The sequence below is a fragment of the Lissotriton helveticus genome, chromosome 7 (genome assembly GCF_964261635.1).
Source record: "Lissotriton helveticus chromosome 7, aLisHel1.1, whole genome shotgun sequence".
Lineage (NCBI taxonomy): Eukaryota > Metazoa > Chordata > Amphibia > Caudata > Salamandridae > Lissotriton > Lissotriton helveticus.
The window spans coordinates 371,927,157-371,944,556 of NC_136068.1; the positions used below are offsets into that span (position 1 = coordinate 371,927,157).

The window sequence follows — 17,400 nt, forward strand, 5'->3', positions numbered from 1 at the left end:
AGGTGAGGCAAAGCCTGAGACCCTCCTCCTATAGAAAATGCATAGGGATGCAAGGAAGGGCTAGAGGGTGAAACCATGTATCTGAAATAAAACCAATATCTGGTTGATAGGAGGATAGCAGATCCCAGAGTTCAGTCGCATGCTTAGAAATGGACCTCACATTAAAGTAGAAACCTTTTAGCATCAGTGATTTGTCTGAGGCTAAACACCAGTGAATGAGTAATGCAAGAGAAGCCACAGTCAATACAGGAAGATGGGGCCTCCAGCCACAGGGAGAATTGAGAAGCACAAAGTATGTTTGTAGTCTTGTTAGATACCACCAAAGCATCATTGTTTTTAGTCCCTCAGTAGAATAACAAAGTCTGGGTACATAAATACCCTCTTTAGAAGGAAATGCAGGGGTCCTGGCACCTGGCGACGTTCGGGCTTGGGTGGACGCAGATGGGCTTGCCTGTGGAGCGCCTTCGGCTTGTCTGCTGCGTGCGTCTGCTGCATGAGTCTGAACCAGCCTCGAGGTTAAATAGGCAGCCGGTTCCAATGACAGGAAGGACACTAGACTGCTAATCGCACAAAGATGGGGGCCATAGCAGTCCATATTATAACAACAAAGAATGTCTATGGGTCTAGTAATTCAACTCTACTTCCTATTCATGACACAACTGGTTAATAAAAACTCGATAGTGATGAGAAAAATATGTGCACTAGTGTAAACTACAGGCACAGCATAATATCACTAGGGTATAAAAAGTACCCATCAGTTCCCGCTCGGTACAACCCTAGTCATCATATGGGTTCTCCTCATACCTAGGAGAATACGCTGACAGCCTCAAGATGTTACAGTGGCTGCTGCCAGTCCATTGATAATCGTATGTACTTATAGGGAGTACCAGGACGAATGTGTGTATGGGTAACTGTTTTGCAGTGCATAAGTGAGTGAAAGTGAATAAAGTGAGGTATTTAAAATTGGAGAGAAGACAGTAGAATCGTGAAAACGAATACATTTTAAACCATGTCACCTGATTATTCCAGGTCATGTATGAAATCCTCCAAAGAACTATTCGGTAGAACGATAATATCACCCCACCTGGCTGCAGCTCAGGTAAGTGGAGCACCACTCTGTCCGTCGGTTCTCCTTGGCGTCCCTCCGAGCTGACTGAGGAGGTCATAGCAGTCCAACCAGGAAATTACAAGTCTGTTACCTCTTGCTCTCTCAGCATAAATGGTATGAACTGGGGCGGACCAGAGAGCAGGAAAATATCGCCAGAAATAGTTCCAACTGGAAATCCAAGTTCCAGCTGCAGATATCCCTTCTCCCCCTATATGAAGTACCTCACAGTGCAAAATGAGCAAAGTGAGTAATATGGAAATCACTGATAAATAGCCTCAGAGGACGAATAATGTGCAGGAGCGTCAAAATTAGTAAAACGCTAGTAAAAGCATAATTAAAATGCAGTAGTGTTTAAAGACAGTAGTGCCTGGCCTTAATTAATTCAGGTCAGAAAATAGCTTTATCATTAGCTTCCTCCTTCACTTCCAAACCTCTCGGAGTTCCCATGTGTTCTGATGTTAGCTTGAGCATGAGCATATCTGTGTTGAAAGTCCACACTTAGGGCCTAGTTTTGGGTGTTCTGTAATCCTTCTGGTAAGTTTGGCCTGATTAAAAGTGGGGGCTGATGGTCCTCTTAGAAATGAAGACTTACTTGGGGAATCAGTAAATCAGAGTTCTGTTCTCCCAGTAATAACTCTTTTCTCAGGTTGCAGTTGAGATGTCAACAGCACAAGAACCTCTCTCATCATTGGATGGACTTAGTTTGATGTCTTGCAAAGCTGCTGGAGCATGCGCTAACATTATGAACTCAAATTGGATAAGGTTTGTTAATGCTTTTGACGTTATCTGTTGCCTAGCAACTTGGACTACAAAGAGGTTTTTAATTGATGGTTATCAAGCCTTTGTCCACCCAACCCTCCTGTCAAAGGCAGGCAGGGCCAAGAGTGCCCCCACCTTTATAGCGGTTCAAACTCCAAAATTACAAGCCTCGGAACATTGATCTTCCCCTTTGTCCTTGATAACTGTACTGCCTTTCTCTGAAGAACCTGATACCATGTTGATACATTTTTATAACAATATTTTTAATCAGATCTTAAGTAATGCAATAGACCAGCTTGACAGGTTTTTAGAAGATTCTATCAGAAAACAAAGCATATTGTGTATGCGATTCAGGTAGGGGATTTTAATATTACTCTAGTCAATATATTGACAAGAGCATCTGTGGTTTTCCGAGTCAAAAAAATGAAAATGTAACACTTTAAGCACATAGTTTATTGTGAGGCACTAAATACACTCATTTTAACGTGTAACTAGGTTTTCGCTAGTGACATGTTAGGCAGGGAGAATGACTGTTCCAACCTTTACAGGACACCACACCGGAACTACAACTGATTTTATTGTGATATCAGCTAAGCTTTTCCCCTTACTCATATTCTAAAATTGTCAGTAAATGTGTAAGTGATCACAATCCTCTCATTATCACATTAAATCTTTCAACACAACTAGGGGCTAAAGCAATGAACGCCATGGGATAGACTATTCAAAGAATAAAGGTCTAAGAATAAAACGGGACAAGGGTTACCCAGTTGCATTTACTCAAGATATTGTTGCTGAGATTCTGAATTGTATTTTAACCTGTTCAGCTGAGGAGGCGGGTCCTGCTAGCATACAAGCTGGGTTTAAGAACATCTTTAGTTCCATCTCAGATAGTTTAACCTTATATGGGTTCCCTGAAGGGGCCCCTCCCATAAATGGTGTAATGCGGCATGCTCAGCCGCACATAAACAGTTGAAGATTGCTCCTAAAACCCATCCATGTTTGTTACAAGCAGTCAAAGATGCTAGAAGGTTATACAAATTCACCTTAGAGGAGAGGAAAAATAAAATAAGGAGCAAAGCATGGGAAAGTCTCGTAGTGGTGGGGATAGGGAGGGATAACTCTCAGTTTTGGGTAATAATTTACCTCCATTTTTTTCTAGACTTAGAGCCCCAAAAGTAGAATCTCTGATTACAGCAGATTCTTAGGTTTTCAATTTTTCTAAAATCCTCCAATCAGGAAATAAGATCACAAATATAGAAATTGGCCAGTGTTTGATCCCCCAAAATTCACAGGGCATCCCTAACCTGATAGCAATCCATTAAGTTGTTTTAGCTATTGAAAAGAGTGTCTCAGGGAAGGCACCTGGCCCAAACGGTATCCCAGCTGATATTTTTTAATCAAATATCCATTCATGGGCTCTCCTGCTAACAAATGATTTGCTGTGACATGCCCTATCCCAGAATCCTGGAAGACCGCCACTATTGTTCCCATTTAAAAAAAAGGAGATATATCATCTCCGTCCTTCTAAAGTACAGACCAATCTCATTGTTAGATTTCAGTGTCAAAATCCTGAGTCATGTGCTTCTGTCATGTTTGGAAATCTGTACTGAAGAAAACAAGATCTTGACCGAAGTACAATATGGGTTTAGACCAGGAATTGGCACTGTTGAGCAGTGTCTTATAGCAGGGAAATATGTCATGGCTAAGGGGGAGCCCTATATGTGGCTTTAATCGATTTCTCAAGCACCTTTGATCTAGTCAGTCACTCGAAGCTTGGAATTGATGGGAGTTGAAATAGAACTTCTTACCATCATTAGACATTGGCATTTGATGGTAAGGGTCCACTATAGTCCCTCAGGTGAATGCACCTCCCAAATATTGTTCCGCTCTGGGTGTCAGACAAAGGTGTATTTTAGCTCCTTTTCTATTTTTCACTTGATATAACTGGGATTAATAAATAGCTAGTAAGCAAATGAAAAGAAGTGACCCATAGGGGACGTTTTATTGGCTTAATTTTCAACCTATATGGATGATGTGGCTCTAAAGGTAAATCATTTAAAAAGTTATATTATGCCCAAATACAAAACCTAAGTGTTTTGGTATGGGGTGTGTGTGTGTGTGTGTGGGGGGGGGGGGGGGGCTACACCAAGAGAAGACTAAATCTTTTAATTATCTGGGGATTCTTTTTAGTTTATCTATTAGCTGGAATGGTCTTTTAACTTTAATATGCTAAAAATATAGTAGGAATACTGCAGCTATGTTCAGAATTGCACATAGACTAAGTAATGTGTTTTGGCAGGGGTATACGGTGTAGGTCTGTGGGGGCCATTGTAACATGGGGGTTCTTCAACGTGCCGAAACCCGATTTACCCGCAGATTATTTTCAGCTGCTAGAGGCACTGCTACCATTATATATGCCATGAGGAATTAGGGTTGCTGTACCTGGAGAATTTGATTGGTTTCACTCCTCTTAATTTATGGATCAAGAATTGGGGAATCTTGGAGGCAGGCTTGGTCAGAACATGTATTTCATGTTGCCTAATACTTGACAGTTGAGATCGGATCCCATGGCTCTCCAATTTGAGACACTTTTTGAGAGAATAAGCCTCTCAGAAATGTATAAAAACCCACAAAGGATAACACTCAAATATAAAGAAGTAATTGAACGTCATTATCTAGACCACTGTATGAAATTGCATCTGGAGAGTGCCCAGTTTAAGGAAATGATAGTTAGATACTCTTTGGTATCAACTACAAGGAGTTCAGAACCCTATTTAGAATGAATTGTGAACCCTACCCATTGTGTTTACCTCACTCGCTTTAGATTATGTATCATGCACTTTAAGTTTGCTTTACCCTTGCAAGGATCTTGGCAAAGTGATCTTCCTCCATGCCATTGGGATAATGTATCCAAGCAAAGTACAAGTTACTACATATTGTTCTGTCCGCTGTATTCGGAATCGCGGTCCTCCCTTTTGGTTCCCATTTTTGTAACACAAATGTGAGACAGCATAACGAAAAGCTTGTGTTTTTACAGCAACTTTGCACATAAGACATTTGTCATGCAGTCCCAAATTTTATAAAAATTGGCTTTTCCAATTAGGAAACGTTATGCAGAACTATTTTTATGATGACAGTACATTTTGTGCTCTGGCACTGTTGATTTTATCTTTTTAAAGGCTGGTCTTAACACTGTATACCGTTTTTCTATTGTTTTATGATTTTACCCATGTACTGTATATTTATGTTTTGCTTTAATGTCTATTGCCGAATAAAGATTATTATTGACTGCACTCATTTCGCCTTGAATGTTCCCAAGGATATTTTGGCTTCTTTTGCAGACACAATCTCAATGTGAAAATAAACAGATTTGCAGTGTTCCTATGAATGTCATAAGCCATTAGGGATGTTAACTGCTATTACTGTCTCAATAGGAATTAAGATTTTACTTGTAATGAGGCCTAAGATGAAACACATACCCAAAAAAACTGAAACCCAACTTTTTCTTAGAAATCAATCTACATCCATTCTTTTAGGCGAGATGAAATACTTTGAGGAGTCTCAATTCAAAGTTCTTTATTTGTTCATGTATAATGCCAAAGATGTCATTTTGTGGCACAATACGTTTACTGGCTTGTTCAATAGTTCTTTTTATTAATATTTATGTATGTTAGTCATTCTTTGAGGAGCAGTATCATCAAAACCACGTTGGGGTACTACTACTCTTTCTAATTTGCACATAGGTTATATTAATTTCGATGTGTAGAGATATAGGTTTTTACAAGGTTACATCCTGTTGGTTTCTAGACACTCTCTTGCTAGTTAAAATTATTTGCGAGTCAAGATGATTTGATTGGGAGTTTTAGGTCCCTAATGACTTAAAGGGCCAAAATATGATCACTTCAAATGAGGTGATTAAATGGACCCTACCAGTACATCTTGGAAAATAATGATATGACATTTGAGACCATGCTTATACCCCAGAGATGAACAAGCTTACTAAACCTCATCTAGTCTAAGTAGTCTATAATACAGTAAAAGATGGGCAACCCAATAAATCTTGGTGAGCTTGGGTATCAACTAGAGGAAAGGTAATAAGCCAATAAGAGAATCATTTAAATGCATCAACCCTACGTCAAAATGAATTGTCTGTGCCAAAAATTGTGACAGATAAGATTAATCATAAAGCAAAGTCTGAAATGAATAAACATCTGACTGAATAATAAAGGAAACAGGTGTCCACAAAAACAAATGTATAGAAAAATCTCTTTTTGTTATAATACAGATCGTGTACTACAAAAGGTACAAGAAAAACCCATAAATCCAACTTATACTAATCATGTACATACAAGCCGAAATGTATGGTTTCTGGACCATAGATGAATGTATTAAAAGTCCATTCTTTATGATTATGGAATCAGTTCATTGCATAGAACAATTGATTCAAGGGCGGTGATCCTAGGCTTCAGAAGAAAGAAGTGGAACCAGTGTTGACCTTTTGATCTCCAGTGTCAGCTGTACGTGAGACCATCTTCAGGTCCACAAAAGCTCCAGGAGTTTTAAGCTGACCCCAAAAGACACACAAATCAGTTTGTAAGTGTGTGTGTAAGCTTTGCTTAGGTATTGTGACTAAATAGCATGTTACCAGATGCCGGAGTCATGCTTACAGGTCTGTCCCATGCGTACAGGCCGGTCCCTTCCTAGATTACATCCTTCCAATGATTTAATAAAAAACTGTGTTCATAATGAGTGTGTTACTTGACAAGTTTTAATTTGCAATATTGAATCTAATTAGGCCTCTTAGTCAAGACACTAAGGCAAGGGTTACACATACACAAAACCTGATTTATTTGTCTTTTGACATCAACTTAAAACTCCTGTAACTTTTGTGACGCCAAAGAGGAGTACTTTTATAATGCTGAGATGGCATTCTGCAGATGCTGGAGTTTTGTTAGGTGTTGGGCTTGAATACCTGCGTACATAGCATTGCCGTAATCCAGTCTGGACAGGGCCAATGCCGTAACTACTGTTTTACCTGAGTCATGGAGAATGAAAGGGGGTATTCTTCTGATCATTTTAAAAATGTACCAGATTGTTGAAGACAGGTTATTTATCTGGGCGGTAAAAGTCAGTTTCTCATAAAATATGACTCCCAGATTTTTAACTTTGCCCACTGGGATTGGGCAATCACCTGGACTGGCTAGACTAGACCATTTGGGAGACCAGAAATCTGCATCTGATCCTAGTAGCATAACTTTGGTTTTATCACTGTTCAGTTTCAAGCAGTTAAGCTGCATCCATTGAAAAACCTGCATCATGCAGTCATTAAAGCCGTCAGCTGTTTCCTACACCTTGTTAGAAACTGACACCACTATGTGGGTGTCGTCGGCATACAAAACCGGCAAAAACACACACTGCCTGATGATCTAGGCCAAGGGAGAAACATAAATATTAAAAAGAGTGAGGCTCAAGGAGGCGCCCTGAGGCACTCCACAAGGTGACCCGAAGGATTTGGATGCAAAATCTCTCAATTTAACTAAAAATGTTCTGTCCATTAAAAAAGATGACATCAATGTGAGTTCAGAGTCTAGGACCCCCAATTCTTCTAGACGGGCGTGAAGTATCTCGTGATTCACTTTGTCGAAGGCCGCCGATAGATCCAATAGGATCCGGGCGACCTTCCCTCCTGCGTCTAGTATGCTCCTGAGTCCCTCTGCTGCCATGACCAGAGCTGTCTCTGTTCCATGCTCCTCCCTGAACTCATACTGTGATTGGTCTATAAGATTTCTGGAAGCTATGAAATCTATCAATTGTTTATTAAGCAGTTTTTCCAACACCTTAGCTGGGAAAGGAATTCTTGAAATTGGACGATAACTGCTGGGTTCTTTTGGGTCCAAATTAGATTTATTTTTTAAGTGTGAGGACTGATGCTGTTTTCCAAGTGTCCAGAAAGATGCCTGACTGGATTATCTCTGTGAACACAAGGTGTAATTGTTTACTTAGTATTTCTGGAAACATGTGCATTACCTTAGGTGGGGATGGGTCCGTTGGGTCTCCGAACCTAATGGTCTTTACTGCCTGGCTAATCTGCTCTACTGAAGGGGGCGTGAAAAAAAACAGATTTGGTGTTTGAGGTATCCATATCCTGTAGGGTGCTTAGTTAAGGCATTGAGGTTATTATTAGTCTTAAAAGATTACTACACTGAAGTGACTTTATCTACGAAGAACTGTCCTAGTGTGTTACAAAGTTCTATGCTACTTTCCATCAGTTTCACAGCAGGGAGATTTGCTAGTTTTTTAACTGTCACAAAGAGCTCCCTGCTAGAGTTCTTGGCCTCACTTATGTTTTTTTGTAAAATAGTTCCTTTTTTCCCCTATAACCAATTTTTTGTAATCTGCCAAGGTTCGTGCATAATCACTTTTCGTACTTTGGTCATAGTTAGTTCTCCATTTTCTTTCTTCACTTCTGCACACTTGTTTTTGTGCACGGTTCTGATGGCTTTTTTCTTCTGGGAATGATACTTTTAATCGGGGCTACAATATTGACCGCTGTTTTGTTCCAGGAGGATACCCTATCAACGGCTAGATTGCTGTCTGGTGCTGGTTCAGGTTTAGTCCTGAGTAGTAATTCCTGTAACGTAGGAGCATTGATAGTGGCCCAATCCCGGTCGGTAACTAGCCTGTGATCGTTTGTGTGAACTGGCTCCCACTGACCCACAGTTACAAAAAACAAGATGGCTTTGAGGTCTGACCATGGAACGGGCATTATATCAACAATTTTAAGGTTAGGGTTAGGGGAGAAAATCCAGTCTAGCGTGTGCCCGGCCGCATGTGTGTCCTGTTTAACAGTCTGATCCAAGGAGAGCCCGGCCATTGCATCGACCAATGAGGCAATGTTATTGTCTGCTACTTTCTCTAGATGATAGTTAAAATCCCCTAGAATTGTGAAGTCTAATCTATCCAGACTGGATTCTAAAATAGGGCTTAATATCTGTAGCAATGGGGTCCATGCCCTTGAAGGTCTATAAATCAAAAGACCTCTTAATGTATAGTTATTAGTGAGTGAAATCTAAAAGGCTAACAGTTTGCAAACATGGGAGCTTCCCACTGCAAAACCCCTTGCTTGAGGCTCTTCTCTAAAAACAATTGCTAGCCCCCAGCTTCCACGTTCTGTCAGCTCTAATGACAGATTAGCCTGCTGGTAGTGCTAGGGCAATATCAGAATCGGAGGCACCTACTGCCCATGTCTCTGTGATAAATGCCAAATCGAGTTTATGTGACTCGATCAATTCAGCTACCTCCGTGTTGTGTTTCACTAATGATTGTGTATTAATTAACACTGCCTTGAAGACCTTGGAGCACTTCTTACATGAGGAGGTACAGAGCGATTTTAGCGCTTTTATTTTCGTAGAGCTGAGCGGCAAATGGCAGTGCTCACACTGCTTAGTCTCTTTCTACAAGTCTAAAAGTGGACAGCAGGGTTTTACCTTAAGCCTGTGTAACTCATCACTTGTGTAAGAAATGCTCCTTACTTTGCCAACATCAGGTGCAGGGGTTCTGGCCCTAGGCACAGGCCAGGCGCGGACGGGTGCATATTTTCACTTGAAACCTACACTGTGGGATTTTTTAATGATGATTTTGATAGTAATCAAATTCGTTTGGTGTCGTTTTACCTCTGTTGGTGTGACCGCTTGGCCCTGTTATCAGTATTCATCGTCAAAAAGAATCTGACAGACATCCATCTATCACTCTGAGGCATGTAGCTTCCTCATCATTAAATTAATTGAACTTACAGTGCTTTATGAGGAGATCCAGGCTCTCACCAAATTTGTCAACATTTTCACCTACTCTCTGGCATTCTTGACTGAAGATATATCATTCAAAATCTACATTTGGCACTAGATTGAACTTGACATTCAAGGCTGCTTTGTATGTTACTTTACCATCCTGTGGTATCTTTTTTTTGGCCTCTTTTACCCCTTCACCAGCCATGTTCTTGAGATACTTGATAATCTTTTTTTCATGTTTCCTCAATTACATCTATGAAATCCTGAAAAGCCTCTATCCAAGCAGTCCATCTACTGCCAATATTGTGTGTTTTTTAATTTTAATTTTTTAGACTTTTATATAGAGCAAACTCGACCCGAAGATATCAGTATCAGAGCACTTTACATGAACACCAGTTTTGTTACAGAGTACATATTCATTTTTATTAGGCATGGGGAGATTAGTGATTTTCCCAGGATCACAAGATGTTGAGCGTCCCTGCCGAGACTCGAACCCGGTTCCTCAGCTTCAAGGTCGACCGCTCTAGCTGTAAGGCTACATCCTCTCCCCAATGTTGTTTGGCAGTCTCAAATAATAATGGTAGGTTAAAGAAGGTAGCAGCAGTATAACTATTGGTGGACAACAGTGGTCTCTCCAATGCTTTTTGGTGAACTTGCTCATGCAAACCATCCTTGCCTTGTTACGTGCTGGCTTTATGGTCAACCTTGACAGTGGAGAAGTTTTGACCCCACCCTTACTCTCCATTGGAGCTCTTTATTTTAATGGAAATGTGTAGATTTTTTCTAACCCCCACTCAGCAGTTTTTGGTGGTGGGCCATTTCTTTTATGTACATCTCTGAACGCACTACCCCAGCCCTCTCCCTATGGGCTACTCCACAGGAGGCGGTGCTCTGATGACTGATGATTTGATAAGGAGATAATGCTATGATATTTAATTGGCTTTGTGATTAAGTGCCTTTTTGTAACTACCTGGTTTATCACTGCTTCATAGCACATCAGATTACAGTTTAACCTGTACTTGATTGTCACCATACACTGTTTTTCAAGACCTGATTGCATCTGTCTTTGGCGTTATCACTACGAATGACATATAACATTAATTTGCATAGAAGTGCAGTACCTCTGTTTGCGTCCTTTTCATTTGATTCTCAGGCACCGATGGGTAGATTTTGAGGGATGCTTTCTTTGTTCGTACAAGCTTTACACAGGATGGCATTGCGCGGAGACTCCATAAGTGCCAGTGTCGACTCTGCGGCACATGTGGCATGCACAAGCAGTTTTTTGGACCACGGCAAACTCCCTGGGAGAACGCTGTCAACCTACATGTTACTTATCCCATACTCTTTACCAGTTATAGCATCCTACTTAACCTGGGTACTCGCCAATGACTACGCCACACACAGAGAGAAGCTAGACATATCTTTATTCTTCAGAATAGAATATAAGCAAGAACTAAACATTGTAAACTTGCATTCACTTCATTACCCGCCAACGCTTATGTCACAGATCTTTGAAGTCCATCAGAAACCAAAAGAGTTCAGTCATTCTTTATTTACACAACACTACAATCCTCTCCTTGCCTGCTAGTCGTTGGGAGTCACTATTAGATTTGCTTGCTAATTACTTTTATGTCAGTAGCTCAATTATCAGTTTTCAGTTTGAGAGAAGGATGTTTTCGAAAGGTTTGTTTGCTTATGCAGTTGTTTTAGTGGATTTATTAGTATTTGCCGGATTAAACATAAACTCCTCTTTGCATATCACAGTTTAAATACATATCTTTCTTACTGGCAGGGTTTGATTCTTTCAACACCAATGCAATTTAATTTTTTTTATTTCTTTGCCATACATGTGAGCTTGAGCCTGACTTGCTGCAGATGTAAATAGCCGAAATGTGCATGCAGGCCTTTTACACTTCTCATATCCCGTATTACTCTTGAGATTCCATTTCACTAACATCAAAAGTTTGACACAACTAAAATTCTGGCCCTTACAGCATGGCCACACCAAGATTTGCTTGATGCCAAGTACTTCAAATACTTTTTCTCTGTTAGCATTGAGCAGGATGAAGCATTCTCTGCTTTACTACCATCTTTTCTAACAAGGCAGACTCACTTCTGGACCACTTCCATGTCCCCATCAACAATATTAAAATATAATCTCTGTAATTTGTAATTTAAAATAGGCATTGGCAATGTGAAAGGGACTGGCTTTCATGTGTTAATGCATGCAAATACTGGTATGCACACATTTTGTTTGCGTTCATTATCAGTTTAAAGTCAGACTTATTGGCTTTGCCAATGCTTGTTTTTTTGTCCTTCTAAAGACCTGTCACATTCCAAAAAAAACAGATCCTACTCCAAAGTGCACAGTGATAAAAAAGCAACAAGACAAGTGAAGATAATGTCTTGAATAAGCAACCCAGTACACTACTGAACATAAAAATCAGCGCTGTATACTTGAAATAACTTACTTGTACATGTCTTTTTGTCTTGATTGAGGTAATAACCGGCACGGCAGCGACATAAATATGAGCCTGGAGAGCTGACACAAATATGTTCACATCCATGTTTGCCTTCGGCACAAAGGTCGATTGCTGGAAAAGCGACATGCACATACATTATTTTGGTACTTCTTTTGTTTACAAATACAAATTAGCACTGTTTTTTCTATTGTTTTATAAGGTGCTTGCTGAGGACCTGCTCCTCGTTATTCTTATTTTCCCTCTGTCCCCAGTCTGAAGGAATGAATATATGAATGTACGAATGAAAATTTGCCTAAAAAAGAAACGCCCTGGCACTAACCTGAAATTGAATGATCCTAGCCAACAGCTAGACAAAAGCAGTGAAAAACAAGCATTGACATAGCCAATAGGTCTCGCCTTTGGAACATTATAAGTATTTAGTTATGCAGAACAATATCCTTGGTGCAACAACATCAACTGTTGCAAGGCTAAACACTTATAAGGTCCAAAAGGCGAGAACTATTGGCTATGCCAATGCTTGTTATCAATTTCATACAGAGTCTCATATGGCATATTTCTCGTGTTCAACAATGTTATTGGCACTTAAATATCCAAAGTACAGAACAAAGATGCATAGGCCTTGCGTGAAACAAGACGTAGACACAGTACTAAAGAATTCATTACAGTACCCATATGCGCATTTCTCAGTTGTAGAGAAGTAGATGACAGAAGCCTTTAGAAACACATCCCTGCAGACACCACACGCACGTCAGCTGAGCAACATTGCGGAGTCGATTTCAAGATCAATGTAAAACTCGAAGTATTCACGCCCAACTCACTCCAGGCATCCCGGGAGTGAAGGTCACAAGGCCGATGATCAAGCAAATTATGTGAACTGAAGAAAGGAAAGTGGGCTTGAGGGTAGGGGGCGAGTCGGGACATCATCACGTGATTGGACTCGTGGGGCCGGAATAAGAGCTTGGAATGTGATCCGAGAGACCCTATGGTGCCAGCTAATACCTCATGTGATTTCAGGATGATGGGAGGCGGCTGTGCTATTGAGAAATTACCCCCGAAACCGAAGCCACCTACGCTCCTGCACCTGGCGGACAGCCACGCTCAATCAAGGCGCTCTGAAGATGACGCGGGTCAAGTTGGCAATCTAACCTAGCTTTTTGTGGACTCGTTTGAAAGCTCCCCCACACAAAAGGAACGCAGATAGATCGTTCACTGAGGCCTCACACCCTTCTTTAAAGCAAATTTTGTAGCAACGCTTCCAGGTAGCAAATCAAGCGCTTGCTGCCATTACTGACAGGGCAAATCTGCGTTTCATCCTTGGGAGGTCGATTATAAAGTGTAATTTAATTGATCGATTGAAAGTCGTTCTTTTAAGGGCACTTCACAACAAAGCGGTGGTACTAAGTGCTGTGTAGGCCGCTGAACGGTGGGTGTGTGGCGGGGGGCACAGCACCTCCGATCAGTTCAGCACAAATGGCCCAATCTTGAAGCGAATAAGCAGGAGCTCGACTGGACTTCTGGGACTGGCAGCGGACTAAAGAGGGGGGGAGTGACAGTCGCCTAGGCAGACAGCCCCCGAGTTACACCTCATGTGGAGAGACCCCACTGGTGTTACTCAGACAGTGCAAGGGCAGGCTGCCAGAAACACACCAGAGCGTAAAGAACAGAGAGACACACTGCAATGGAAAGTGAAACATGGCAGGTTAGAGACAAGCAGAGCAAACCCTACAGGCGTGTCAACACTACCCTCGCAAAAGCTGCATACACTCTTCCAACCAAGACGCCCATTCTACGCCACTCCAGTTGTGAAGTTACATAGATTATAAACATGCAGCTGCTACCCAACAACTCCCCATAAGAAGTACGAGACCACAGGCGTTTGGTGCTGAAGTGCTCCCTCTGATAGATGTGCCCAACGAAAGTCCAGGATGTCAGGCTTTTGGGAGAACATATACATCATCCTGGTAGTTACCTAAAAAAAATGGCATGCACCCACCCACACACCAAGTGACCAATGCAGACAGAGCAGGACAGTGCAGGTAGGACAGCATGCAGATATGGCAGATAGAGGAGTGAATTAGGAAGCTAAAACAAGCATGCGAGTGGTGCGCGCTCGCCACAGAGAGACATCTGTTTTGCATTATTGCGCACGCATCTGTGCACGATAATTGAAAACAGATGTGGCCTGTGTGATTAACCGCAAGCAATAGGCCGTGGGTGGAGCAAAGGCAGGACATGCGCCTGCCTTTGCCCAATTGCGTGCTGTCTTTCTTACAAAAACAGAAGCAAAAGCCAATAGCCTGTGACGAAAACAAAACCACACGCACGAGCGTGTGGTGAGCTTTTCAAAGCCCCTTACAAAAAGTCCCGCCCGAGCAGTGCATGCGCGCTGCTACAGGCTCGACCTAAAAAGGGAGGGTGTTCCATGCTTTAGCCGTAACTACACGAAGGACCAGCATCCATTCTACTTCTCTCAATCTTAGATGCAGTGACTAAATGAAGAGAGTCAGATTGTAAAATCCTAGATGTTTTGTATTTAGTGAAGCGAGAGGCCTTTTAACTGTGATTAGATGAATTGTAAATAGCCTTGAGGCAGAAAGAAAGCACTTCGAAGAGGCTACATTTGTCAACAGGGAGCCAAAGGAGAAGAGCAAGATATGGAGTGAAATTTGTATACCCTTACTTAGGCCTAGAATCAGACGGGTAGAAACTTTCTGAACTAGTTGGTGTCTTTTGGTCAGGTAGCTTGGAAAAACAAGGAACTGCAACAATCCAACCCGTATACCAGAGCTTTTCAGGAAGAGATGGGCAGGAAAGACAACATGCTCCTAATGATGCTTACTAGAAAACAGGTAGCTGAACACTTGTTTATATGAGCTTTAAAGTACTACTGCATATCAAAAATAATGGCAAGAATATCAGCAGTCTCAGAAGGAAGTAGAGGGAGCCCTGACATGTCAGGTCACTAATCAAAATACCATAAGGCAGAGTTATCAAAGTCTTAGGGCCTGATTACGAGTTTGGCGGTGAGAGTGTAGGCTGCCACACCACCGCCCTGCTCCCACACTGCTGTTAGAAAGGCACCGCAATGGGAGCACAAAAGCACGTTGCTGCAAAGCATGGACTGCGAAGTCTATGTCATGCACGTACTGGGGGTGCATGCAGACAGGGAGAGCACGCCATGTGTCCCCCTGCATGCATCCCCTGGCCCAGAGGTAGCATCCCCTGAAGGCCCCCTTAGTTTACTAATTGCCACATTTTTCTTGGTGGGCTCACTGCCATGAAAACTGTGGCTGTTATGAAACTCGTAAAATGCTTGGTGGTGCCACAATGGAACCCCCAGCAATTTGCTGGGCCAGACCGCTGCGCCACAGCCGAGGAATCACGGATCCCCAGCGATTGTGGTGGTCCTGTGGTTTTGGTATCACCGCACTCATAATGCAGCGGTCGGACCGCCAGTGCAGGGATTCCCGCAACGCCACTGCGAGTTTGACAATCCGATGGACTGCCAAACTTGTACTCAGGCCCTAAAAAACGTTGGGCCATATGTATCAACAAACGCTTTTGCGATTCCTAAATAGCGATTTTTAAGGAATCGCTATTTAGGAATCGCAAAATGGTATGTATGAAGAAATTAGCTATTTTTTAGCGATTCCTTAATCTTCCTTATTTGCGAATTCGCATTTTGCGAATTCGCAATTAAGGAATAATTTCCAATGCATTCCTATGGGCCAGGAGGCCCATAGGAGTGATTGCGAAATAATTCTCAAATTGCGAATTCGCAATTTGCTAATCGCAATTTGAGAATTATTTCAAGGGTGCAGGGGTGTCTCAAAGACACCCTGCTGCACCCCTGAAATGTACATTGTGTGCATATGGCGCACATACATGCCCTATGGGCATGTGTGTGCATCACATGCCACCTTCAAAAATGCTAAATTGTGCATTTTTTGAAGAATTCGCAAGTTACCATCAACTACAAGTTGGTGGTAATTTGCGAATTCTTAACCATAATTCGCAACCCAAAAATGCTACATACATAGCATTTAAGGAATCGCAAAATTGCGATTCCTTAAATGCTATGGCAAAATAAGGAATCGCAAATCTTTGCTGTTCCTTATTTTGCGAATATTTCATACATACCAAAACATGCAAAAAGGCCGTTTGCGATTCACAAAATGCTTGATACATATGGCCCTTTAGCCTTCCCTGCATTCAGAGTTAGTTAGCTGAGTAACGTCCAGGCAGCAATAACACAAAGACAGGATTTATATTGCTTCCAAAGTGTTGGTTGGTCCCTTTCTAAGCTAAGGATGATTTGCATATTGTCAGCATAAGTAAAAAACCTGAGAACGAATGAGCCAATATGATTAGCCAGGGGTGAAACATACACATAGAATAAAGTACTGGTTAGGGCTGAACTCAGAGAAACACCAGTGGTGATGACTTTAAACAGTGGCAGTCAAAAGTTTACTATGATCCAGCCCATGCTGTTATATTTTTATGTTAGTTACGGAATTTTACTTTATTTTTGCTTATGTTATTGTTTAAGTCTTTTTTATTATGTGGCTTATGTATTTCTTATGGTTTGCTCTTCTTAATTGTTGCTGCACTGGCATTTGTTTGCACATTATGAATACTATTCAACTTCTAAACCTAAATATAACCTTATCTATGTTTTTTTTCAACACTGTCCACCTTTTCATCATCATCACCAAAAATTATAATTGCAAGTAAATTCATAAAATGCTAACCAAAGTTTCATTACTATTCCTAAAAATGTTGACTGTTTACTGTGACTTAATGTGTTTAATTAATTTACATTGTTATTATCTTTTTTCATTGTGTCATTTCTTCATGTTTGATTTGTGGTTATTGCATTCGTTTATAATGATTTGTTTAGTTAGACATAAAACCTTGTTGTCAACCTCTGAAAAAGGTAATGTTGAACATAATTGTGTACACTTCGTGAAATCAGAACATCACACTTCTATGGAACAGCTTAAATACAGTAAGTAACCTTACGAGAGCATGATTTTCCATCGGCTCCAAGCCGATATCCTGGATTACATTCACAGTAATAGGATCCTGGCACACTGACGCAGGTGTGGTCACAACCATGGTCCATTTCAGTGCACATATCTATTGCTGAAAGACAGAATGCAGAAGCATACCATCAGGGATTCAAAATGCATTAAATGTTTGAAACAGTTGAATCTCAACAACGGATTTCTGCCATGTGTATAACATTAAATGTGACCCAGTT

The 17,400-nt window shown here is 41.2% G+C and overlaps 1 protein-coding gene across 3 annotated transcripts in view; it reads right to left on the bottom strand.

The window, feature by feature from the left end:
• Positions 1–17,400, bottom strand: part of MATN4 (matrilin 4) — a 176,864-nt gene that overhangs the window by 49,971 nt on the left and 109,493 nt on the right. For all 3 annotated transcript variants that reach the window (XM_078652191.1, XM_078652192.1, XM_078652193.1), the window contains 2 exons: positions 17,160–17,282; positions 12,126–12,248 (listed from right to left, as the gene is read on the bottom strand). In XM_078652191.1, coding sequence (XP_078508317.1) covers positions 12,126–12,248; positions 17,160–17,282 — 246 coding nt within the window. The remainder of the gene's footprint in view (positions 1–12,125; positions 12,249–17,159; positions 17,283–17,400) is intronic.